At 43.5% G+C, this 26,075-nt stretch overlaps 1 protein-coding gene across 14 annotated transcripts; it reads left to right on the forward strand.

Moving 5' to 3' along the window:
- The first annotated feature begins 10,792 nt into the window (after nucleotides 1-10,792).
- On the forward strand, nucleotides 10,793-25,138 carry LOC112669474 (uncharacterized). Of its 14 annotated transcripts, none has more exons than XR_004818183.2 (5): nucleotides 10,793-10,965; nucleotides 12,372-12,538; nucleotides 17,592-17,698; nucleotides 18,412-19,717; nucleotides 20,220-25,138. XR_004818183.2 is itself a non-coding variant. In XM_035720043.2 (4 exons), exons 1-4 carry the CDS (start codon nucleotides 10,846-10,848, stop codon nucleotides 20,372-20,374), a joined length of 549 nt encoding a protein of 182 aa, XP_035575936.2. In that variant the 5' UTR covers nucleotides 10,793-10,845; the 3' UTR covers nucleotides 20,375-25,138. The 14 variants fall into 14 exon arrangements, 9 of the variants coding, with proteins under 9 accessions (XP_035575936.2, XP_035575938.2, XP_035575932.2 ...); XR_004818210.2 differs by lacking the exon at nucleotides 20,220-25,138 and adding an exon at nucleotides 14,120-14,737 and having other exon boundaries at nucleotides 17,595-17,698; nucleotides 18,386-20,175; XR_004818208.2 differs by lacking the exon at nucleotides 20,220-25,138 and adding an exon at nucleotides 14,120-14,737 and having other exon boundaries at nucleotides 17,595-17,698; nucleotides 18,412-20,175.
- Nucleotides 25,139-26,075: the final 937 nt, after the last annotated feature.

Genomic DNA, 26,075 nt, shown 5'->3' on the forward strand with positions numbered 1-26,075 from the left:
ACTATCATAAATAAAAATTAAAAAAAAAAAAAAAAGAAAGAAAGTGAAAACAACAGACCCTATACACCAGTTTTGTATATTATTTTTCTTCTTTAACATAAGTATATCCCTAGAATATTAAATCTTCTTTGAAAACACCTTTGTTGATAGCTATGTAATACTCCATTTTATAGGCATATGATTTTCATGCCTGCATTTAATAAGTGTTTAATGTTAAAATTACAAAGGGGGCAGCCCCGGTGGCTCAGAGGTTTAGCGCCACCTTCAGCCAGGGGCGTGATACTGGAGACCCGGGATCGAGTCCCACATCGGGCTCCCTGCATGGAGCCTGCTTCTCCCTCTGCCTGTGTCTCTGCCTCTTTCTCTCTCTCTGTGTCTCTCATCAATCAATAAATAAAATCTTAAAAGAAAAACAAAAACAAAAACACAAGTTTAAAAAAGATAATAAAATAAAATTACAAAGGAATAGCACTATGCCCTCACCAGAATGGCTAAAATGATAAGAAATGGCGATACCAAGTGTTGACAAGGATTTGAAGCAATAGCCATATGATCTTAGAATATAATTGAGAACAACTCTTGACAAAACTATTTTGTAGTATCTATTAAAACTAAAAATATATACATATTGTGACCTAGAAATTCTTCTCCTGGATAAATATCCAACAGAAAAGAACTGTGTCCATAAAATACATGTACACGGATCTTTCTAGATACTTTACTCATAAGAAGCAACCCGAGTGTCCATCAACAGTACAATCGATTTTTAAATTGTGGAATATCCATACAATGAAATATCATTAAGCAGCATAAAACAATAAACCGCTGCTGTGCCTTATGCAACAACATTATTTAAGGAAGAAGCCAGACATAAAATAACACACGCAATATGAGTTCATTTAAAAGTTCACAAACAGGCAAAGCTACTCTATGGCGACAGAGTCAGAATAATGTCACCCTTTGCCAGGAAGGGGTGCTATTAACTAGGAGAGAAAATGAGAGGGGTCTTTGGTGGTGCTGAAAACATTCTGTATCATGAAATGGTTCCAGGGCCATACATACGCAGGTAAAAATCACGATATTCATTTAAGATTTACGTACTTTATATAATTTCTGGATATAAGTAAGACTCTATAAAAACTAAGGATGAAGAAAATATTTAACACACACTAACCTTACACCAGGAAACACACATAAGGCAGTAGGGATGTAGGGGCAGTTACCCAGGCCACCTCTGAGATTCCTGTATTTCACTCAGTCATGGAATTTTGGACATTGTAGCCAATTTCAAACATTTCTATACATAAACCAATATGAGAAACTACTAAGAGGGGGCTCCTGGGTGGCTCAGTCAGTTAAGCGTCCTACTCTTGATTTCAGCTCAGGTCATGACCTCAGGATCCTGGGATCCAGCCCCGTGTTGGGCTCCACGCTTGGCATGGAGTCTGCTTGGGATTCTCTCTCTCTCCTTTTCCTTCTGTCCCTCCCTGCAGTGCATGCATTCTCTCGAAAGAAAGAGAAAGAAAGAAAGAAAGAAAGAAAGAAAGAAAGAAAGAAAGAAAGAAAGAAAGAAAGAAAGAAAGAAATTATTAAGAAAATGTCAAATACTTGACTATATGAAGAATGCAAATTTTAAAAATTTCCCAACTTTGTATTGAGAAATTCCAAACCTACAGAAAAGTTGCAAAACCGGTCCAGTGAAAACCCCCATATCCTTTATCTACATATCCATCAGTTGTTACCATTTGCCACATTTGCTTTCTCTATATATGTAGAGAGAAATAGACAGGTGGAATACAAAAAGACAAAGATTTGGGGGTGAGTCCTGAGTCTTTTGAAAGTGCAAATCTCATGTCTCTTTACCCCGAAATCCTATAGCATCTATTTTCTAAGAAACATTCAGGAAATTCCTTTCATATTCAGGCAGTGTAACTTACTTAAAGTATATTATTTGAAATACAGCCAACATCGAAATTTCTACAACTATCCCAATAACACCCTTTAAACTGTGCCCCCCCCCCAGTCTAGGGGCCACTCGGGTATCACACGTCTCATTTATCATGTCATCTTAGTCTTCCTTCTCCAAGGGGGGTGTTTTGTCTTTCAAAACATTGCTATTTTCTAAGGGTTCAGGCTAGTTGTTGTGCAGCCTCTCAAGAGACTTTGGAGCCTGTCCTCCTGCACCCTGGTCCTCCTTGCTCCTGAGGGAGCACTCTCCCACCCCAGCTGGGAATCTCTTGCCATCAGGCAAGAGTATCCATCAGCCTTTTTCTTGTAGTCCTCGACTGCACTGCAGGGAACCGAACTCCTGCCCTCTGGAAGTGGAGAGAGCTGCTCAGAGGTCCTCTGGCCACACTTAACTGGCTGCTGCTTGGGCATCCATCACACTTAGGTGCCGGGACTGTGAGCCCTGCTGACTAGGAAAGCCCATCTCAAAATAGGAAACAAACCACCTCCAACACTATCATTGCCTTGAAATCTTATTTTGGGAACATTATATTCTAGAACTGAGTGAAGCAAAACAGGAGAAAAGTGAAAGGAAGGTAAAGCCATGGAATATAAGGAGCCCAGCTTCCTGTACGGAGCCTGGTTCATCCATGTTTTTTTTTTCCAGATCATTTCCCCGTCGCTGGCTCCTGGCAGCATGATGCAGAGCATCTGTGTTGTATGAATATACTGCAATTGAAAATCCATTCTACTGTTGATGCACATTTGGGTTGTTTCTTGTTTATGAATGAAGAAGCGCTGAGGATTCTTGTACATGTATTTTAAGTACAAACATATTCCTTTTCCAAATGTTATTTCCCTGTCTCACCCCCATGTTAGATCAGAAAATTGGGCACGTGTATGGCTCAGGAAGCTATGTGTGATGGCTAATTTTGTGTGTCAACTTGACTGGACTATGGGGTAACCAGATGTTGTGCTGGGCATTTCTGTGAGAGTAGTTTTGTTGTTGTTGTTTGTTTTTGTGAGGGTAGTTTTGGATGAGATTAACATTTAGACCAGTAGACTGACTGAGCTAAGCTGATTGCGCTCTGTGATATGGGTGGGCCTTATTCAATCACTTGAAGGCCTGAATAGATCAAAAAGTTACCCCTCCCTAGAGTGAGAGAGAATTCTTCCTGCCTGATGGCCTTTAAAATGGGACATCAGCTTTTTTCCTCCCTTTGGACTAACGCTGAAACATCACTTCTTCCTAGGTTTTGAATCTGCTGGTTTTTGGGCAGGAACTGTACATCAGCTTTTCTGGCTCTCCAGCTTGCCAACTGCAGATCTTAGGACTTGCCAGTCTCCCTAATTGCATGAGTCAGTTCCTTATAATAAATCCCTATCTCTACATGTATATATGTCCTATTGGTTCTGTCTCTCTAGAGAACCCCAAAATACTATGCAACTGATAATTCTTAAAAATGCTAAAGACTCAGCAATATGGGTGTGGGCTGCTACCATAATAGTTCCCAGGGATATGACATCTTCAGATATTCCTATCTCATTATTTCTTTTTTGTTTAGTTTTTTTGTTTTCCCCTTTCCCTGCCAGCTTTGAACCCTGGTAGGCCTGCATATTAGAATGTCTGTGGGATTCCTATATTCTCTGACATGAGTGGTCCAGCTGTGTTACTAGAATATGCTACAACCCTGGCCAATAAGTCCCTTTCCTAAATATAATTGAGTTTTGCCTGTGTCCTAAGCATTAGGTGAGCCACCAGGAATCCTGGATGAAATAGAATGATTCCTGCTCTAAAGAAGCCAATAGGGCAGCCCTGGTGGCGCAGCAGTTTAGCGCCGCCTGCAGCCCAGGGTGTGATCCTGGAGACCAGGAATCGAGTCCCACGTCAGGCTCCCTGCATGGAGCCTGCTTCTCCCTCTGCCTGTGTCTCTGCCTCTCTGTGTGTGTGTATATCTCTCATGAATAAATAAAACCTTTAAAAAAAAAAAAAGAAACCAATAGTCTAGTGGAAGATGACAAGCAGAACTTATATGTCAGCAATTATGGTACAACGTAACAGATATGACGGTATATACACAAAATATCATGAGAACACAATGGGCAGGTACCATTCCCAAATAAAGAAATCAGGGAGAAGATAATGTCCAAGTAGAATCTGCAAATGAGTAGAATTTGTACATCAGTGTTCAGCATTATTCACAATACCGCCAAAGTGGACCCTATCCAGATGTCCATCAACAGGTAAATAATAGAAAAGCAAAATGTGGTCTTTCCACTCAATGGAATACTACTCACCCTTGAAAAAGGAAGGAAATTCTGACACATGTTGCAACATGGATGATCCTTGAAGACTCCATTCCCAGTGAAATAAGCAGGCACAGAAGGACAAATACTGCATGAGTCCACTTACATGAAGTACCTTGAATAGGCAAATACATAGAGATGAAAAGTAGAATAAAGGTTGCCAGGACCTGAGAGGAGAGAGGAATGGGGAGTTAGTGTTTCATGGGGACAGAGATTCAGTTTGGGAAGATGAAAAGAGTCTCAGCAATGGATGGTGATGACAGTTGCACAACAGTGTGAAAGTATATAATGCCCCTTAATTGCATTCTTAAAAATGGTTAAAAGATAAATTTCATGGTTATATATATTTTACCACAATAAAAAATAGTAACAGAAAATTTTCAAGAATAGGAGTAAGGCATAATCTAGGCAAAGGAGTATGGGCAAAAGGGTGGTGCAAGCAGAGCATACAGAAATGCAGAGACCCAGAAGTGAGAGTGGACCACCTGGCAGGAAATTACAAGTGGCTCAATATGCCTAGAGCATGGAATACATGACTTTGATGGAGGAATTAAGAAAGCAGAGGGGATGAGGGTAAGCAGGGAGTGTGACATGAGGAACCTGGGAGGCCCTGCCAATGACTGGACTTTTTCTGAGATGATTGCACAATTAAGTATCATCCACATTTATATCACCTGGAATGACCTCTGGTCATCATCTTGGCATAATTCCCACCAGCCTTTCTATTGTAATAAATTATAAATTATTGTTTTTGTTCAAAAACAGTATCAGACCTCAGACCCATGAATACAGAGAACAAGCTGATGGTTGCTAGGGGCAGGGGATGGGCAAAATGGGTGAAGAGGAGTTGGAGAGACAGGCTTCCAGTTATGGAGTGAATAAGTCTTGGGGACAAAAGGCACAGAACCGGGAATGCAGTCAATGGCATTATAATAACGTTGTCTAGTGACAGATGGGCTCCACTTGTGGTGAGCCTGGCATAATGCATAGAGTTGTAGCATCACTATGTCTACACCTGAAAATACTGTTATATTCCAACTCTATTCAAACTTAACAATTTTTAAAATAGAGCAAAATATGTTTTATTATGAAGAATTCAAAGTCTTGAAGGAGACATGACCTTGAGCCCATCACTCATAAATAAGAACATGATCTGAATATTTTCTATTTATATAGTTGGTAGAGACAGTTAATGAGCAAAATCACTTTTACACACTTGGGATCATATCATAGAAGCTGTCTCTAATTTTTAGGCACTTAATTTTGGTTGCATTTAACAAAATAAACTGAAGTGAAGCTGGAAGAATTACTAAGGTCACATAAAGTTTTTCAGCACAAGAGGGCTGTTTCCCAAAGATCACTGTAGGATTTAAGAAAGTGATTATGAAGGAGGAAGGAGGCAGAGACTAGAGACTAGATTATTGTTAATTTCTGTAACTTTATGTATCAGTTTCGGATAATACCGATACAACTCCTTTCTCTCTAATAGATGAAAATGTTCATGCTTCCTCCATTTGACCCTCTCTGAATTTTGTAGGTTATGTGATAATTTCAGTATTTTCCAGATTTGTTAACACATACACTGTGCTCTATAATTACATGTTCTCATAATTACTTAGTTTTGACTCTATATTTAAGTGAATTCCATATTTACTTGTCTTTTATCAGAGCTTCCTTACCCTTGATGGGCTTTGTTTTGAAACCATGATTTATCTATCGGTTGGTAAGGTTTTAATGTAAATTTTCTTAAAGACTTGTGACACTGTCTAAAGATGTCTGTCTGTTGCCTTACATTTGAATGGCATCTGGACAGGTTACAATAATCATAGGTCACGCCTTCTTTCAGAGTTTGGTAGACACTAATCTATTATGTAAGGCTTTGACTGCTATGAGGACTTCTGAGGTCAGTCTCATTTGTTTCTGTTAGAGTTGATGGTGTTCTTCTAGAAGCCTGGAGATTTCTTCTTACATGCCTAAAGTTCAAACACTTCTCCAGGATACACCTTGGAACAGAGCTGATAGTGTGAAAATCTCCAGGAACATGGAGTGTGCTTTTAATATGCAGATTCAATCCTGGGAAGTTTTTTGTATGTATCTTTGAGTACATCTGCTGCTCCACTTGTCGATCCTCTATTTCAGGGATGCCAATTATTCTTATGTTGGATTATCTTCATATCTATCCTGTGTCTATTGTCTTCGCTGTTTGCTTAATGTTTGTGTCTTTTCCTTTTGCATTCGCTGAGATTACTGCAAGTCTTCCTTCTGTGTCAGCATTTCGATTTTCAGCTACATCTGGTCTTTTGGTTTTTAAATGTATACCTTAGTTTTCTAATTATGCTGCTATGGAGTTTGTGAAAGGGGCAGAGGCAGGGGCAGGGAGGAATGAGAGGAAAGGAAGAAAGGTCAGCTGCAGAGGCATGCAGACCTTGTGGAGAAGCTCCACCCTGCCCTCTCTGCTGGTGTGTCACTGAGTGTCTGAAGTCAGGGTTCTCTCCACCTGGCTAGGAGTGCTCAACTCTATTGGTTACTTTCTCCCCTTTCTCTACCCTGCAAGCTCCTTACTCTCCTCCTTGACTCTTTATAAAGTGCTCTATTTACTTCTCAGGCTACTGGTCACAAAGATGGAATAAAAGCAGAAGTGACAGACTCACTGTTTTAAGCAGTTATTTGCTCACCTGCCTTTTGACAATCACTCACCGTCTTTGACTTATCTTTCTCGTTCACTTGCTTATCATTTATTGGATGGACACCTACTACATGCCATGCACTGAAGGAGATACTGAGAGTTCAAGGACTGGTGATATAGTCTTTCTGCACAGTTTAAGATTCATTTTGTTACTCACCTCATCAGTTGTCAAATATTCCCAACTTGCTGTTGCTATTCTCTTCCTTTTGACCCCCACTGCCCCACTCTGTGCCATCAATATCTCTGTTATTAGAATAGTGAATCAATGATCTCCTGCATAGTCCTTTTTACCCAAGACTTCTTGGAGACAAATTTAGCTGAATAATGTTTTTAAGTAAGTCTTTTAAAAATCACTGGCTTCCTAAAATACAGATTCAGAAGGACACATGCACCCAATGTTTACAGCAGCATTATCAACAATAGCCAAACTATGGAAAGAGTCCAACTGTCTATCGACTGATGAATGGATGTTGAAAATGTATATAAACACAATGGACTATTGGCCACCAAAAAGTGAAATTCTTGCCATTTGCAATAATGTGGAAGGAGCTAGAAGGTATTATGCTAAGTGTAATGAGTCAGTCAGGGAAAGGCATATGCTGTATGACCCATGTGGAATTTAAGAAAGAAAACAGATGAAAATATGGGAAGGGGAAAAATAAAAAAAGAAGAGAGGGAAACAAACCATAAGAGACTCTTAATGATAGAAAATAATTTGAGGGTTGATGGAGAGAGGTGGGTGGGGGATGGGCTAGATGGGTGATCGGTACTACAGAGGGCACTTATGATGAGCACTGGGTGTTGTGTGTAAGTGATGAATCACTGAATTCTACTCCAGAAACCAATATTGCACTGTATGTCCACTAACTAAAATTTAAATAAAGAAAACACTGTCTTCCTGACTCTCCTGTGGCTAAGCACTCATCAGTGACTCCTTACTTCTGACCACATGAACCTAAGCTCCCAGGCACAGGTCTCCATCTTGGGGCCCCAGGGTCTCCATCTGTACAGTGGAGGAATACAGTGGACTGGCTTGTCCAACATCCATTCCAAACCTCTCTAGCATTCCAACAAGCTGCACAAGTGAAGGCCCAAACCACATTTTCTTGACTCCCGCACAGTTAGGTTCCAGCTTGGATGTGTTTCCTCCTGTCGGGTGCTCCCAAGTGTATTTGGATTCGAAACTGAGGTATGTGGAAAGAGAAACAGGGCACGGAGCATCCACTTTACCAGCCCGGATTGCGGCAGGGGTGATGGGTTCTGGTTTGGAAGCAGTGACTTCCTGGTGTGACTTCCAGCTTTCTGATCCTGCCAGAGGCCTCAGCTCTCCTAGAGCCCAGGGTTCCAGGGAGGCTGAGGGAGTCATTCTCAGAGGCTCAGCTTGGAAACAACATGCTTGCTGTTTCCCCTTTCTGAGTAATACGTGCTGCTGTGTCCCCTCCACTTACCTAACTAGCTAGGGCCCTGGGTTCTGCAATCCTTACTTCTTTTAAAAAAAATTTTTTTTAAAGATTGTATTTATTTATCCATGAGAGACACAGAGAAAGAAAGGCAGAGACACAGGCAGAGGGAGAAGCAGCCTCCCTGCCAGGAGCTGGATGAAGGACTCAATCCCAGGACCCTGGGATCACACCCTGAGCCAAATGCAGAAGCTCAAGCACTGAGCCAGCCAGGTGTCCCTGCAATCCAAACCTCTAACCAACACCACTCAGCTTTAGGTCTCCCTTCTCCCCAGGCTGGTCTCCCCTCTGGCCCCAGGAGCCCCTGCCCGGTGCCTGCTTTCCCCCTCCCCTTTCCCCTGGTGGGTCTCCCTCTCCCCCACCTCCAATTCCAAAGCCAGAGCCAGCCGGGTCTCCCCTGAAGCTTTTACACCCCTGCGCCCTCTGAGGTCCCCGCTGGTCCTCTTTATCGGATGGGGGAGCACCACACCCACAGTCAGAGCAGGCCACAGTCTCGGCTCCTCTATTCCAGTTGTGATCCCAGAAAAACTAGTCCTCACTGTCTTTGCCACAACACGGAGGCTGAGCCACAGGAGCGGGGCCTTCTCTTCCAGTTCCCAAGTTGTAAAGACTCAAACCTCTGAGAAAAGCCACTTGCCGGGTCCAGAGAGCCAAGCGGCTCTCAAACACATTTTATTTCAAATTCTGCAGCCCCTCGCTCTCCGGACACCGGTTCCCCGCGGTGGGTGGGGAAGAACTCCCGCGCTGGGCTGGCGAGCGGGGCACTGCCCATGGGAGCAGGCGCTTCTGCAAGGCCCCTGCCTGCGGGCCAAGCGCGCAGCGAAGGGCGGCCCGGGGGTCCCGGACGAGCTCTGGGTACGCCTTCCACGGAGCCGCGCCCCCGGGCCCAGGGCACAGGGCTCCGGCCACCCTGGCTCTGTGAAGACCCGCGCTTGAGCCGGGGTGACAGGCCTGGGGAGCCCCGAGGCCCACGGGACCCCATGGAGGGCCCTCGTGCTTCAGAGAAACACTGCTCGGATCCCCGGGCCGCTGCAGGGCTCCCGGGCCCCAGGAGGACGGCTCGTCACTGCCTCCCTGCAGGCTCCGAGGGCACAGGAGCCCGCTCGCGCTCAGCTGCTTTTACACCCACTTGGCCCAGCTATTCTTAGACTGCTCTTCCCCCAAGATTGGCATCCCACCGAGCCCCCCACCACCACCCCCAGGAAAGGCTTCCTCAAACTAGACCTGTGTAAAATGATGGCCAAAATGACCAGTTGGAAAATGCTCATGCCTGTTTATTTATACGTCCTTATATGTGAACCCCAGATCGGCTACTTAAAATGAACAAAGCACATAATCAGATCGCCTTTGGGTCAGGGATGACTCCAGACTTAACCTATTTCCGTCTGCTTTGACCTTTCCAAGCACTGGTTCCATTTGCCGGCATGCCCCCCCCCCCCCCCCCGGGGCCCTAACCCACGTGACTTGGAGACCCTGCTGGGGCCCCCTCATTCCGACTCTGGCCTGGCATCTCCTTGGCACCCTGCTTCCAGTGATTGCCACTCACCTCCCCACTCTGCCCACACTTCCTGGTCATCTCCCACAACTGAACCCACTCCATCGTGGCCCCCGTTTTCCAAGGGAGGGAGATCACACAGTTTCTGAGCTGTGGGAGGTGTTGGACATAATTATATCGGTGCCATAATTACAAAAGATCTTTGAGTGATTTTTCTCAGAAAGTCTCTTTTTCTTGATGACTTGCTTTGGCCTATTTATCAAATGAGAGCCCAGCAATCTGTTCCTTGGTTGCCTAGAAACTCTCAGCTCCGTTTTACACCCATTCACAGCAACAATCTCCAGCCTGCTTTTCTGCTTCTTGTCTGCATGGCAGCCCAGCCTTTCTAGAACCCTGTCGGTAATGTGGAAAAGGCACAAGCCTGACAGTCAGACAGATGTGGTTTTTGAATCCCGGCCTACCATAAACGAGTCAATGGGCACGCAATTTAACTTCTCCAAACACCAATTTCTCCATGTGAAAATAGAGATATAATACCTTGTCTCCAAGTGGGTTTTATCTTTGTTGAGACTCAATGAGCTAACGTCTGCACAGAAACCTACACCTGGTATGTGCTCAAAAGATGTGAATTCCCTTTCTTTTTTCTTTTTTAAATGAACCCATCCTAGCTGTGTTTTGCTTATGGGTGCATTTGCAGGTAGGCAAGGCATCCATTGTGAACAAAACAATAAACATTAAAATCGAGACTTTGTAGTACTTGACCCATAGCTGCTGGGACACCCAAATTTCAAGCAGTGGAATACTCAGAAGCTAGCCCTCCACAGGATGGGGTGAGTGCATGAGCCACAAATGCAAATTGGTTCTCTATCTCAGTTCCCCAAAACTGCTACGGGGATCCCCACGGCCAGCTCCCAAGTGAGAAATGTAGCTGAGGCTGCAAAACGTCGAGAATGGTCTCTGAGAAGATAAACAAGTGGAGAGCCAGAAGGGAATGTCACCACACTTGTGCCTGGCCCAGGAACACATGCTGTGCTGTTTCAAAATCTATGCCTGCAAATAAGTTTGTGCTGGTAAGTTTGAGTTATAAAACTAATTTCTTCTCATCTGAACCCATCTCTGGGATAGGCATGACTTTAAGCGAATGACAACTTCAACAGCACTCAGAAACAAACATCTGATTTACCAGAGGTAGACTGAAGCACTCTGTGTGGTGCCACAAACAGGTCTTCCTGTCACTTATGGGCCCATGTGATCTTCTCAGGAAGAGAGAAAGCCACGAGGGGACAAGTAACTGAAGAGAATCAAATTCAACAAATACTTATAGGAAGGGGAGCCACGTGTCCCAGTGATGTCTGCTGTCTGAAGACAGTTTTCAGAGGGCTCTTTTTTCACTCTTTTTATTGATATGCACGGTTACCAATTTCTTAGCGCTGCCAAAAAAGTACCACAAACTGGATGCCTTAAACAGAAATTTTGTCTCACGGTTCCGGACGCCAGAAGTCCAAGATGAAGGCACTGGCAGGGCCAGTTCCTTCTGAGGCAATGAGGGAAGATCTAGTCCACTCCTCCCTCCTAGCTGCTGGAGTTGGCTGGCACTCTGACCTTCTCTGGCTTGTGGAAGCATCACCCTGACCACGGTCTTCATGATCACATGGTGTTCTCCCTGGCTGCATGTGTGTCTAAAGCTTCCCTTTTTATAAGGACACTGGTCATTTTGAATTAGGGCCCCTCTATATGGACTATTAGTGAAGCTGAGGGAGACTGGAGTATCCGAGATTTTTGTTTACCAGAACACATTTTATTTCGTTTTTTAAAATATTTTATTTATTTATTCATGAGAGACACAGAGAGAGAGGCAGAGACATAGGCAGAGGGGGAAACAGGCTCCCTGACAGGAGCCCGATGCAGGACTCAATCCCAGGACTCCAGGATCATGACCCGAGCTGAAGGCAGATGCTCAACCACTGAGCCACCCAGGTGTCCCACTAGAACACATTTTAAAGTCCTCTTTGGTGTATCTGTTAGCCTCTCTCTAGCGTAAAACCAGATAGTTGTTGTTAAAGCTGATATGCTGTGGAGCACACACGGTCTGGTCAGGAATTTAAAATGAAAATACTTTAAGTTGCAAGTAATCAGTCATGGTAAGAGTACAACTTTAATTTAAGGTTGAGGAAATTTATTGAAGTAAGGCTATCATCAGTGTTCAAATGTTCCTGAAGAATGGTTTTCCTCATGTGGTTTATTAAAATTGTGTTGTGTTTGATAGAAGCAGCCTGAATTCCCATAAAATAAATAAAATAAAATGAAAATCCTGTGTCACGGGTTGAATTGTGAGACCCCCAAATTCATCTGTTGAAGTCCTAAGCCCTAGTACCCTAAGACAGGACTGTGTACAGAGAGGATCTTCAGAGAGGTGATTCAAGCTACAAGGCAGCTTTTAGGGCATGACCTAGTCTGATGTGTGTGGTGTTTTTAGAAGAGGAGATTGGTACAGACAGGGACAGCCCCCAGGAATGAGCCACATGAAGAAGATGCCACGTGGAAACAAAGGGAGGAAGTGCCCCCTGCGAGCCCAGGAGAGAGGCCTCAAGAGAAACCAAGCCCGCCCGCACCCTGGTCTCGGACTCTCAGCCTCCGGAACAGGTGAGAAACTAAATCTCTGTTATTCAAGCCACTGGGTCTATGCTTTTTTGTTGTGGCAGCACTCAGAAACTAATACATAGTGTTAATAGTTTAGGATCCTCCAGGTTCTTATTTGTTTGTTTGCCCATTTGCACCTAGTTTTGTTTTGCTTCTTAATATCTACCTTCAATATAAGACACAAATCCTTCCCCTTCCTGCCCCACAGTCATCTCCTCTTCCCATGGAGCCCTCGTTATAATTTGGAGTATGTGAATATATGCATAAAGAGGATTCTTTCTTATAAATCTTGTGGTATCATATATATTATTATGCACTTTTTAACTTAATTGTATGTCTCTGAGACATTCTGTATTTTAACATTTTCCTTATTGATACATTTTTAAATTGTTTACAGTGCTTGCTAGGAAAGCCTTTACTTAAAAAAAAATAGCTCTTTAATGTCTAGTTAGTAGTTTATATAGTCCAGTTTCTTTAAATTCATGAGGGAACAGGAACAGTTTTATCAGCTTGAATAAACTGCCATGCCTTTGACAATGCAAAAATAACCAAAATCCTCGGTTCAAGAATTCAGTGGGGCCATATTCCTTCATGTCATAGTTTCAATGATAAGAAACAAAACCCAAAACTCCAGTAGAGCAATGCTGCTTTCTTCAACATGTACAACTTACACCCAAACCCAAGTTGATTTCTGATTTATTGGTGCTTAATTCCCTAAAATGTCAATTGAGTGTTGCCAGTAAGGCCTGGTGGGGATCCACTTCTTTGTTCTTTAGTTCCAGTCTTGGGAAGGTACAAGGCCTGGCCACCATTTGCATTTTATTGTAACTTGGTATGGGGCCAAATTGTTTTGCATTAAAGTCAAATCCTAGGTTAAGAAAGGCTGATACCATTTACTTCTGACAGTGAGTGACATACGAGCTGTGACAGCCCCTCTGATTTGCCATTACCTTGGAGAGATTTAGCTGTGTTTTACAATACTTTCCATACATACTATTGTTTTATTCTATTTCCAAAGGGTATTTACTTTAACGAGGCATGAATGTTTTGTCAATTATTATTTGCACATTTTACCCATTCAATTTAGCAGTGGCTAGCTTTTATTGGAAGCCTACAACAGAGGCAAACACAGTAATCTGAAAGAATGTGTGCCGATTAAAACAAATCTATGAGTTTTAGTTAAAAATCCATTTAAGGCAAGCCGTGTACAGAATGTCCTAATGCGAGTTGATAGTAAGTTCCAACTAGGTTGTCGTTAGAATACACCACTTTAACTAAATACAGTGATAATTTAAGTATTTTAAATATTTAGAATACTGATTAAAATGTGACTTCTGTGGTGGCGGACGCTGAAAGCAATAAACACTTTCATTTTCAGGTGCCATCAACACAACCGTATCAGAGCTCTCTCCAAAGCTCTGCCATGTTCTCAGCAGATCATGAATCCACCACAAAGCTGCAGTGACAGAGAGTTGAGTTAGGTATCTGAGAACCTTAACCAGTGGTAGCAGTGTTAGCAGCAAGAGCAGGAGTACTTATTATACAACTTAATAACTGGAATATCTGCAATTAAATTTTTTATAGGAACTTGAGCTTGATGAAAGCCTCCCTAGATGTTCCCAGAGATGAGGTTCTCCTCACCTCACCTCCTAGTGGATTAACCATCCTTGAAGGCAAGAGTGAGAAAGAGAAGACCCTTCTCCATTTTATATTGGGCTAAGAGCAAGCTGTAGAAGGGAGGGTGCCTCTGAATGGTAGCCAAGTCTGTTGTCAAAATCACTCTTCACCGTCTGCAGCCCACAACAGGACTCTGAAGTTTCATCACAGTTTTAGTACAACACAAAACCACTTTGATTCTTCCTCCTTTTCTCTTAGAAAGGCTGAGGCTGTGTTTTTGGTGGTTCCTGCCTTGAGCTAGGGAGACAGAGCCAAAAAGGATTTGGTGTCAGACTAGCATGGGCTCAGCTCCTGGTCCCTACACACAGTAGCTGACGGACCTTGGGAAAACTACCTAACCTCTCTAAGCCCTAGTGCCCTCAACTGAAATGGAGTACCAGTGCCACCCACACCATAGGTAATGTAGTGATTGACCTTGTAGTGATTGACCACATGTGACACGAAGGTCTATCCTTTTCCTCTGGATGAAAAGCCACATGACCTCAGTTTGGATCAGGCATACCAGCCCAGGCAAGATTGGAGCAGGTGAGCTATGAACACCTTGATCAACAAACCTGATCAAAGTCAAACTTTCCAATCAGTGTGAAGCATCATGTAATAAACAGGGTGCCTAATGGCTGGCCAGTCTCCTCCTCTCACTGCTGCTGGCTGCTGGGGCCAAGCAAGAATAGTGATCACAGGACTTGAAACCAAACAACAAAGTGGGCATGTTGTCAATATCACTTTACATTTGTTAATAATAAAGTATTGACATTAACACTGATAATGTTTTAAAGATTTTATTATTAGGGAAGAGAGAGAGAGAGAGCATGAGTGGGGGGGGGGTTGCAGAGGGAGAAGCAGACTCCCTGTTGGGCAGGAAGCTCAACCCAGGACTCAATCCCAGGACCCTGAGATCATGAGCTGAGGCAGTTGCTTAACCAATGAGCCACTCAGGCACCCTGGCATTAACACTGATATTTTTATGACTGCAAAATGTATTAAATAAAAAAATTGTGAAAACAAATATTTTATACCTTACACATCAGAGAAATTATAGACATATTGCAAGTAGCAAGAAAAGCACTTATAATTGTTTTCTCTATTATTCAAACATTAAATTATTAGGCAACCTCACTAAAAATTGAAGTGTTTGGAAAATAAGCAAAAACTGTGTAAAAGGAAACACACTAATTATCAATAATTGATCTTTTTTTTTTCAGAGCTCTTTCTTAAGAAACAAAGTGGTCCCATGATACCACTGTCAAATGGTGAACACAGGGGATCCCTGGGTGGCTCAGCGGTTTAGCGCCTGCCTTTGGCCCAGGGTGTGATCCTGGAGTCCCCGAATCGAGTCCCACGTCGGGCTCCCGGCATGGAGCCTGCTTCTCCCTCCTCCTGTGTCTCTGCCTCTCTCTCTCTCCTCTCTCTCTCTCTCTCTGTGTCTATCATAAAGAAATAAATAAATCTTAAAAAAAAAGATGGTGAACACAGCTACCGGGAAAGCTTGTTTTCATCTTCTGCTAATCTAAGAAATTGTCAGAAGATGGCTATAAACCAGATTCTGTCCTTCACATAATCTTGCCCCCTATTTGATAACTCGAAGGATTCTTTTAAAATAACTTGTTGGGCCTTGCGGGGAGGATGGTGGTCAGGAGCTGAAAGTTTTTGCTGACAGCAAAGTCATAGTTTTATCCCCTCAAAGAGCATCTCAGTTTTATCTTACCCTTTTTGCTTTGTTGCCTGTAGAGATTCTAATTCAGTTTCCATATTAATCTCAAGGATATTCCACATATATCTTGCTTACTAGAAACTTTTGAAATTGGAGTAAGAGTCTTCCCATAGACATTCTCCTGCTCTTCTCTACAGAAATGCAAGCTTTTGTTCTATTTGAAAATTAATCCAGCATGGAATTCTCTGAGTACATCTTAAGAAAATGTAAGATCCCAATTCCAAATTATTTAAATATTTTCCAAAAAACCTCCACCCACAAATGTATCTATAGTTCAGTAGTCAAAACTAGAGCCTTCAGTGACATACTATTCATGATCTTTGATGCTATTTTTATGTTATTCATGCAAAAACCATTCCTTGAGCACATATTATCTGCCAGGTGTTCTGCTAGGCATTCAGGATAAGTGACAGATGTTATTATTCCTGTCTTTGTGATGCTTATGGTCTAATATGAAGGTCAATAGACAATTAAATGAACAAATAATTGCAAATGATGATATGTACATGGAAGGAAATGACAGAATGCTAGAGCAGAGAATAAGGTGATCAACAATGGTCTTTTTGAGGAAGTGACATTTTGGCTGAGTCACAACTCAAAGATGACAATGAATAGGCAATAGAAGAAAGTCGTTCAGGCAGAAGGAAAAGTGAGTGCAAAGGCCCTGGGGCAGGAAAAAGCTTTGTGTATTCTAAGAATTAGGAATGGCCTGTGTGCCTGAGACAGAGTGAGTGAGTAAGAGACAGGCAGGGATAAGGTCATAAAGTTAAGAGGAATTAGAAGAGGCAGCACCTGGGGGATTTGGAGATGCTGACCTTTATCGTTAGGGCAGTGGAACATCATTGAAGGATTCTGAGTAGCGAACTGACATAATTTGCCTTGCAAAGAATACTCTGTGGAAAATACATTGGAACAGGCAAAAGAAGAAGTAGTGAGACCAGTTAGAAGGCCACTTGATTAACCACAGGAGACCTGAGAGTAGTAGCTTTGACCCAGATTGTGTGGTGGAGACCTCAGGGAAACAGGCTCACAGCAGATCAATTTGAAGGTCAGCCAACAGGACTTGCTATTGGGTTTGATAGAGAAGAAGGGAAATGCAAGGGATCAAGGATGGTCCCCAGTAACTTGGGGGCATTAGGTGGGAGATGGCAGGGGCTTCATACTGAGAAATGAGAGAGAGCCAAATGTGGACCAAGGGGGCTGGGGTAGGCAGAAAAACATCAAGAGTCCTGTAGGCCTATTTTATATATTAAGTTTGAGATGCCAAGGAGCCACCTAAGTTGAAATGTTGGTAAATGAAACTACTTAAGGAGAAAGCACAGGAAGAGGCTGGAAGAGGGGGCCCAGACCAAGCCTAGACAGAGTCCAACATTGAGGGAACAAAAGGAGGAGAGAAGCCAGCAGAACAGAATGACCAATGGGTCAGAGCAGCAAAAGCAAAACAAGGACAGTGGGGTGTCCTCGACGCCAAAGGAATAGTGCTTCAAGAAGAAAGAGGTGGTCAAGCGTATCTGAAATGTCGACATAAAGACCAACAAGTCCATTAGATTGAACAATACGGAGGTTGTCGGTAATCTAGCCACACAGTTTCAGAGTAAAAGCAGGTATGGGCAGTGAGGAAGCAGGTACAGCCTGTGTAAACAGCCTTTCTGTGTCTTATTTGCCAAGCAGGGGAGTCCAGGACAGAGCCCCACATCACTGGGCAAGAAGACAGAACAGTCATTTCCTCTCCAACTTCATCACCACTATCCTCATAATTGCACTGGTGTGGGCAGGTAAGAGATGGAACCACTTGCTTTTGACCTCTAAGGTAGACAACTGCTCATTTCTTGGCCAGAGACACCTCCTGCTTCTTCCGTTAACAAGCCCCAACCCTCCCTCCACACCATTTTCACATGGGCTAGCTCAAGTTGTGTTTCTATCACTCACAACTGAGACACCCTGACTACCACACCCTTTCTTCTCACATGGCTCGAGGCCAGCTTTTCTTGGCTTTCTCGCTTAGCCAGCAATGAAGTAGGACATGAAAAAGCCTACGAAACATCAGAGGACAGGAAATGAAGGAGAACTTGTAAGGATACAGTCATGCTCACATTTTTATTTTTCAAATTGTATTTTGTTAAACTAACCATGTTATAGGAAATTGTCAATAAAGTAATATTGATCTTTCAAAGCAACGCAGAGCTATAGGAACAGATTATGTGGCTGTTACTGCAGTTGCAGAGTGGCTTTACTTTGTACATGCCCTCTGTGATGGCCTGGCGGAAAGGATGTGTACTACATGTAAGAAAAGGAGTGGAGCGATTTCATTAAAGCTAAGATGCTAGAGCATGAAGATTCCAGCTCTTATGTAACTGAAGAAGGGTAGGAATTGCATTTCAGGAACAAAAGGAAATAAGTGAAATAAGATGCCACAAATGTAACTGATTCTCATCACCAGCCAGTTAAACTCTCTTTTGCAGATTGGGCCTCTCTTCTCTATTTGCAGCAAAGCTTCAAAGCTGCAGGCTGGCATCAGGCCATCAGAGTCACTCAAACCACAATGATGACATTTCCTGGAGTTCAGCATCCAGCCTTCTTCCCCCTCTCCCCTCATCGTGCCTGGTCCTGTCACCAAAACGAAGAAAGATGGGAAAGAAGAATATTGTTTCCTTTACCCTTCAAAGTTCCCTGGGCCTCCCAGGAATAGAATATATTCCCCAACTTTCCCCAAATCTCTATGTCCCAACACTTCCAGGCAGTTATAAGCCATGGGCATCCGGGCAGACCCAGAAGAACATATGTCTTTTTCTCTAAAAGCCCTTGTGGAAAGTCCCCACTATTCTGTGGGAGGAGGAACAGTGTCTGCTTTGTTCATTGTCTATTTCCACTGCCTAGTACAGTGCCCGGTCCAGGATCAACAATAGTGTTTCTTTAATGAATAAACAGGCCAATGAGTGAAGCTTTCCAAGTGATATATTCAAATGCTAAACACTTGGTCTCTATGTCCATGTGCTTCCATTTGTCGCTAAAGAAGTTTCCCCTATTTGTTTTTGTATCTTTATTCCTTGGGAGCAAGAAATCAAAACAACGAAATGACTTTTTGCTGGATCACGAAGCATGAAAGTAAAAGCGTCAGAGCTTGGCAAGTCTGTGAGGCCGATGACAGCTTTGATGTGTTGACTTCTCTTCCAGGGTCTTCGTCACAATCTCCGTGTCCCTTCCCACCTCTCCATTTCATTGACATCCAACTACCTTTGCCCTGATCTCCGGGACTCAGCTGATCTCCGGGACTCAGCTGTGAATTCAGCTGCCTAATGTATAGTTCATGAAGACTGAACTCTTTTTAGATTATCTGATGTTGGTAGAAGATTCTGGAACTCAAAGGAATAACATCAAATGTGAAAACTTCCAAAGGGTGGGAGAGGGTGATTTAGAAGGACTTAATTGTCCCACCTCAAATTTTTCCAAATAGGCCTTTATGTATTCTGGCCATTCATAAGGTCAGCTCTCCTCATTGTTCACTCTGATGGACCAAATTGGATCAGGACCCAGAGTTGCAAGTGGGAGGGCCAGAGAAAGAGAGAGAGAATCTCAAGCAGACTCCATGCTGAGCATGGTGCCCGATGTGGGGCTTGATCTCAAGACCCTGAGATCATGACCTGATTCAAAACCAAGGGTCAGATGCCCAGCTGACGGTGCCACCCAGGCACCCCACAAGATCATCTTGAATGAGTAACTACCATCCCTGCGTCCAGCCATCCATTCATCCATCTATCTCATCCATTCATTCGTTCATTCACTGAAGACCAGTGGTGAGAAAGACAGGGACACATCAGTTCTCTAGCAACTTACAGATTCGGGGAGAAAGCGATAGTAACCATATAATCAGCAACAGAAAGAAGCACCTTGGATAAAAGGAGTCAGGCTTGGGGAGTTTATACAGAGGAAACAAGGAGGCAGGAGGGTGGGGAGGCAGGGAGCAATCTAGAGGTCCTTTCCAGAGGAAGGAGGAATGGGAGTCAAAGGTGGATGGAAGGAAGGTCCAATGGGAGAAAGCTTTTTGAAGGTATCTAGAGCAGGCTGGAGAGGCTGGCGTTCAAACCTCCAGGTAGACAATTAGCTGGAAAGGCAAAAGCTAGACCATTCAAGCTCTTTGGGACAATATTTAAGATTGTATTCTTTATCTTAAGTTCAACAGGAAATTGTTGAATAGTTTTAAGTGGGTGAAGAGCAGGGGCATTATCCTGCAATGAAGTGTTTTTCAAATATATTCATGTTTTTCTGTGCTTTTCTTCTTTTGCATTTCTAAACCAGCTCATCTATTCCTGGGGAGAATTAAGAGTGCTTTCCTGGATAGTAAAAGTAAAGACAAAGATTGTGTCAAGGTTCAACCACTGACTTTCACTTCAGAGATAATAGTTGTAAAAGCCAAAGCTTTGATTTGTACAAGCAGAGCTCTTAGTGAATAAAAAAGCAACGTCCTGAAGAGATCAGGGGACTGAAGTTCACTTAAATGAGTAGATAATAAACTGGACTCTCCCGTGGGAGGAGGGAAGTGATGAGAAGCAAGAGTGCTGAGGTCAAAGGCATTTCCTGGCCAGCAGCAACCACATAGAGGGCAGCATCAGCATGGAGACACTGCCACACCTCTGTCCCAGCAAGCATCAGAGAGCCAGGTGGGGACCTAGCAACACCTGAAGACTGTACCTGTTGGAGAGCCGTGCTGTCTGAAGGTGGCCTGGCCTGAGCTGTCTTCTCACTGTCTGCACTTCACCCATCAGTTGCCCAGCAGGAGTGATAATCACCTTTCAACTCACACAAACTATCCCCCGAGCTCACAACACACAGAGTTCCCTTTCCCAGAGCAGTAAAATAGCAACCAGGATATAGTCAAATGGGGCACAGTGACAGACACTGTGGATGGGAAAGCCCCCTCATTATCTGTACAGGGGTGAGAGTAACAGAATCACTCAGATCAAGATAGTGGCGAACCCTAGCCCTGTTATAAATGAGATTGGTTATTTTCAAAGGTTAATCTGGCTGCTGGATGGGGAGCTGAATGTCAAGGGGCCAGAGCTGAAGGTTTGTGTGACCAGACCAGAGCTTATTGCAGTGGTGCACACAAAAAGTGGCCATAGCTTGGGCTAAGATGGTGACACTGGGACTGGAGGGAAGTGATTGGATTCCAGAGATGTAACTGAAGGAGCAGATAAGGATGTACAAGGTAACTGCATTAATTAGGTTTCTGCCACAATGGAACAACAGTTACAATGGTTTCCACTGTAATGTTGAATAACAACCCCCAATTCTCAGTAGCTTAGAGTAACCCTTTATTTTTTCCTTGTTAGAAGTCTCTAGATAGGTTAGGCATTTCTGCCTCCAGTCACAGTTGGTCCATATGTCTCTTTTTTTAGGACTAATAGTTATATGGGGGCAAGCTTTTCCATGGCAGACAGCAGAAGGGCAAGAGCCAAGTGAAAACAGGCAAGTATATTTCAAGCCTCTAGCTGGACAAGGCCCAGAAATTGTCTACTCGTATACCATTGGCCAAAGGATACCAATTGACAAAGCCCAAAGACAGTGGGGGCAGGTAATTAAACTGCCACAAAGAAGCCATGGCAAGGATGAATTGTGAACCAGCTATCTATCTATCTTAAGAATCCAGGATGGCTCCTAGGTTTCTCGCTTGCCCAGCTAGATATAGCGTGGTGCCCCTCCCTGAGAAAGGAAACACAAAAAATAGAACAGGCCTGGGGGAGACCATGTGCTCAGTCTTGGATATTTGGTTTGAGATGTCTTTGCATACCAAAGTGGCAGGAGCTGTAGAGAAGGCTGACCTGGGAGTATATATACATTTGGGAGATGATAGCAAAGACTACCATTCACGCATCCCTTCTTTGTCAGTATTAGAACATCTCATTTCTGCCTGGCCACCATATATTCCAAACCTTTCTGGAGCTGGGGTAGTCGCCTGGCTAAATATTAACCAATGAAATATAGAAAGTGTCAAGCATGACGTCCATAAAGAATCCTAACTGGAAAGACACATTTATGTCTCCCTGCCGGCAGACATGTGGTTGTGGTGGCTTAAACCCAAGGCTCCATCTTGGAGTATGAGGTAAAGGTCCGATGTTGAGAATGGCAGAACAACAAGACAGGAGACAAGTCCCTAAAAAGAAATGCATTTTTATAATATTTTGAATTACTGTCAACTCTGGTCAAACCCCGTCCTAACAGTCACGAGAGTCATGGGAGCAAGGAAATGCTGGAAGCCACTGAATATAATATCAAGTTTCCAAGAAAAGAGTATGGAATGAGAAGTGAGGAAAGCCTAGGATGGGGCTTCTGGCAGCTCCAGCGTGTCACTGCCATGTAGAGATGGGGACCATCTATGACAGAAAGACACAGGCTGAGGGACGCCTGGGTGGCTCAGTGTGAGCATCTGCCTCCAGCTTGAGGTATGATTCCAGGGTCCTGGGTTCAAGTCCCACATCGGGCTCCCTGCATGGAGCCTGCTTCTCCCTCTGCCTGTGTCTCTGCCTCTCTCTCTGTCTCTCATGAATGAATAAATAAAATCTTAAAAGAAAAAAAGACAGACACAGGCTGAGAGGTAGGAGAGTGAGACTGGGTTGCCATGGACATGGAAGGGTGAGAGTGTTTTAAGGAGGCGGAAGTGGTCAAAAATGGGAATCCAGCCAACAAGTCAATGGCAGAGGGTATGTATGACCCAAATTCAGAATATGACCAGGACATGAGGGCATCATGGTCTTAGATCTGCAAATGGTATCCTCTGAAGGACTTAGGGATAAAATAAGACTCTCTTAGGGCTACTAAAACATAATTCTTAAAAAAAACCCACATAATTCTAAATATTCTTAAACCACTAACTGCCCAGAGTACTACTGTTCAGGATGTGTTAAGAGGAAAATGACTCCATTCTAGCCTTCAGATAGAAGATAAGCAGAAGTGATGGAAAAAACAGGTGAGCCTCAACATGACTTCTTATCCTGACACATCAGGTTTTCCTCTCCAGTCCTCTTCTTTGCTTCCACCTATACCTTCTGCTCAGCTTCTAACAAGCTTCCACCTGGCTGTTCCCCTGTCCTGTGCTCACACTGCTTCTCATTTTCTTCTCTTACGAAAGACATGATAACATCACTTTCTTGCTCAAAATCCTTCCAGGACTCTCCACTGACTATGTTTTAGAGTTTAAATTCCTTGATCAGGCATATTCACCTTTCAAGATTCAACTCTGACTTTTCTCTTTCATCTCTCTCTGTACATCTGCCTCGGCCATATCAGAATATGAGCTCTAGTCAACCTCTAACTGCAGGCACGTGGAAGACCCTCCAGGGAGCACCACTCATCAGTGACCAGTCAGAACAAAAAAAACATAAAACACTGCTGCTATAAGACATGAAGTTTTTGGATGGTATGCTGCAAAGATGTAGATACCCAGGACAGAAATGGGTAACGGGAGTGGGGGTGTTGCCATTAAAAACTTGAACCAGATGATACTGGCTTTGGAATGGGCCGTGGCCTCCAGAGTCTCAGGAAGATTGTTTTTTGGCTCCATGAGAACAGTGAGAAAATTATTGACAGTGAGAAAATCGTCGTTGGAAGCTGGAGATAAGACAGGAGAGATGTGGCGGTAGAAAGTTGGCAAGGCTGCCACCTGCAGTAATGTGGAAAATAAAAGATATAACTGATGGAGAGTGAAACTGGCTAAGGAGATTTCAGGCAGGCTGTTGGAAGTGTCAACTGAATCCTCTTAGCCATGGATGACAAGGGGCAGATAGAAATGAACAGGAAGAGGAAACTGTTAGGTTTCAGGTATAATTTAGAGAAAATGAAGAGAATCCAGGACTTTCTAGTTTCCAAATCCAACTGCCTGATGTTCGCACCCTCCCCAGAGAGCAAATTATTCACAAAGTAAGTTGACCGAAGACTCTCTCAAGGATGTGGCTCTATTTTCAGACTTCAGAAACACTCAAGGGTGTGCCTCCTAGACCTCTCAGCTAGTCAAGCAATTTCTAAGAATTTTAACGGTGCCCCAGAGAGTCCTAACTTTAAGCCTGAACCAGACAGGGTCCTGTCTCCAAAATATTTGTGAGTGTGGCTTTAGTAAATTCCACACAATTCCTAGGAAACCCATAACGTGCTTATGAGTTTGAACTGATGACTGCACCACCAGTCTGTACTAAAATGGGCAGAGATGATTAAAAAATGGAAAGAAGCCTCTAGACCTTCAAATTTATATGGGCAGGAAGCAGGCAAGGGAAGCTATTCACTGGCAAATAGGAACCATTTCTAGTAGCAAAGAAAAGGGTGAAAAGGTTCTATTCAGAGCATAGAACCATGGAAAGTAAATCCCCGAAGGCAGGGCTATGCCCCAAGATAGAACAGGACACATATATCTGGCTGTATTTCAGAATTGCTATAGACCAGTGACTTCTATATGCCTCCCATTCCCCACTGCTTTTTTTTTTTTTCTCATTAAAAGCACTTTAACGTCAGCCTGAATTTCTAAAAGCATGTAAAATCCCCCTGCCTTTTTTGAGCAAGAGTGTCTCCTACAGGTATCTTGTACACCCCATTGTATATTTGGTGCACATGTGTAGGGAGCAGATAGCCTGTCTTTTTAGTTCACAGGTATTCCTGTTGACAGGAAACTATTTGAGGAACCCCACCTGAGGAGGGAGCCAGTTGTGCCTGCACTGTATTTAGATGACAGGCCTTCCCATCTGATCCTCATAAGCTTTGGGAGCACTGCAAAAGGGTGACAATATTTTTGCATGTGGGAAAGATGTGAATTATTGTGCCTGGGGGGAAGATGGAATTTTCCAAAGACAGTCACAATGATATCTCCATCCCACAAACTCTTCTGCATTGGGAACTCACCACTGCTTCAGCAAGAGATGAAGATGATTTCTCTCTGCCTGCTTCTACTAAGAAGGTCTTGTGTCAGCTTTGACCAATAGAATATGGCAGAAATGGGGCCCAACCTACACAGAAGGGCCACAGCCAACAACCCAAACAACTGCATAAGTTGTCAGCTACATGAATGCACCATCTTGGATGTCCAGCGCTGACCAACCCCTCCAATGACTGCAGCCCCAGCCAACATTGACCAAAACCATGTGAGGGACTCTGAGTGAGAACTACTCACCGAGCCCAGTCAACTCCCAGAGCCATAGAAATAATAAAAAGTTTTGAAGTGGTTAGGTCTTCAATACTTGTTCATTGAATTTGCAACACAATTCACTGCAGCTTAGAATTTTTTTTAATAAATTAATTTTTTATTGGTGTCCAATTTACCAACATACAGAATAACACCCCGTGCTCATCCCGTTAAGTGTCCCCCCTCAGTGCCCGTCACCCATTCACCCCCACCCCCCACCCTCCTCCCCTCCCACCATCCCTAGTTCGTTTCCCAGAGTTAGGAGTCTTTATGTTCTGTCTCCCTTTCTGATATTTCCCACACATTTCTTCTCCCTTCCCTTATATTCCCTTTCACTATTATTTATATTCCCCAAATGAATGAGAACATACACTGTTTGTCCTTCTCCGATTGACTTACTTCACTCAGCATAATACCCTCCAGGTCCCTCTACTGTTGAAGTAAATGGTGGGTATTTGTCAGTTTCTAATGGCTGAGGAATATTCCATTGTATACATAGACCACATCTTCTTTATCCATTCATCTTTCGATGGACACCGAGGCTCCTTCCACAGTTTGGCTATTGTGGACATTGCTGCTAGAAACATCGGGGTGCAGGTGTCCCGGCGTTTCATTGCATCTGAATCTTTGGGGTAAGTCCCCAACAGTGCAATTGCTGGGTCTAGGGCAGGTCTATTTTTAACCCTTTGAGGAACCTCCACACAGTTTTCCAGAGTGGCTGCATCAGGTCACATTCCCACCAACAGTGCAAGAGGGTTCCCTTTTCTCCACATCCTCTCCAACATTTGTTATTTCCTGCCTTGTTATTTTTCCCCATTCTCACTGGTGTGAGGTGGTATCTCACTGTGGTTTTGATTTGTATTTCCCTGATGGCAAGTGATGCAGAGCATTTTCTCATGTGCATGTTGGCCATGTCTATGTCTTCCTCTGTGAGATTTCTCTTCATGTCTTTTGCCCATTTCATGATTGGATTGTTTGTTTCTTTGGTG

This window comes from Canis lupus, chromosome 25 (genome assembly GCF_003254725.2).
Source record: "Canis lupus dingo isolate Sandy chromosome 25, ASM325472v2, whole genome shotgun sequence".
Classification (NCBI taxonomy): Eukaryota; Metazoa; Chordata; class Mammalia; order Carnivora; family Canidae; genus Canis; species Canis lupus.

Excerpts from the sequence above, each read along its gene's own strand:
- LOC112669474 (XM_035720032.2), top strand. The coding sequence starts at position 10,846 with ATGGTCTCTGAGAAGATAAACAAGTGGAGAGCCAGAAGGGAATGTCAC. Across the intron at positions 12,539-17,591 it reads ACTCTCAGCCTCCGGAACAG|CAGGGGAGTCCAGGACAGAG; the intron begins GTGAGAAACTAA and ends TTATTTGCCAAG. Across the intron at positions 17,699-18,411 it reads AATTGCACTGGTGTGGGCAG|CAAAGCTTCAAAGCTGCAGG; the intron begins GTAAGAGATGGA and ends CTCTATTTGCAG.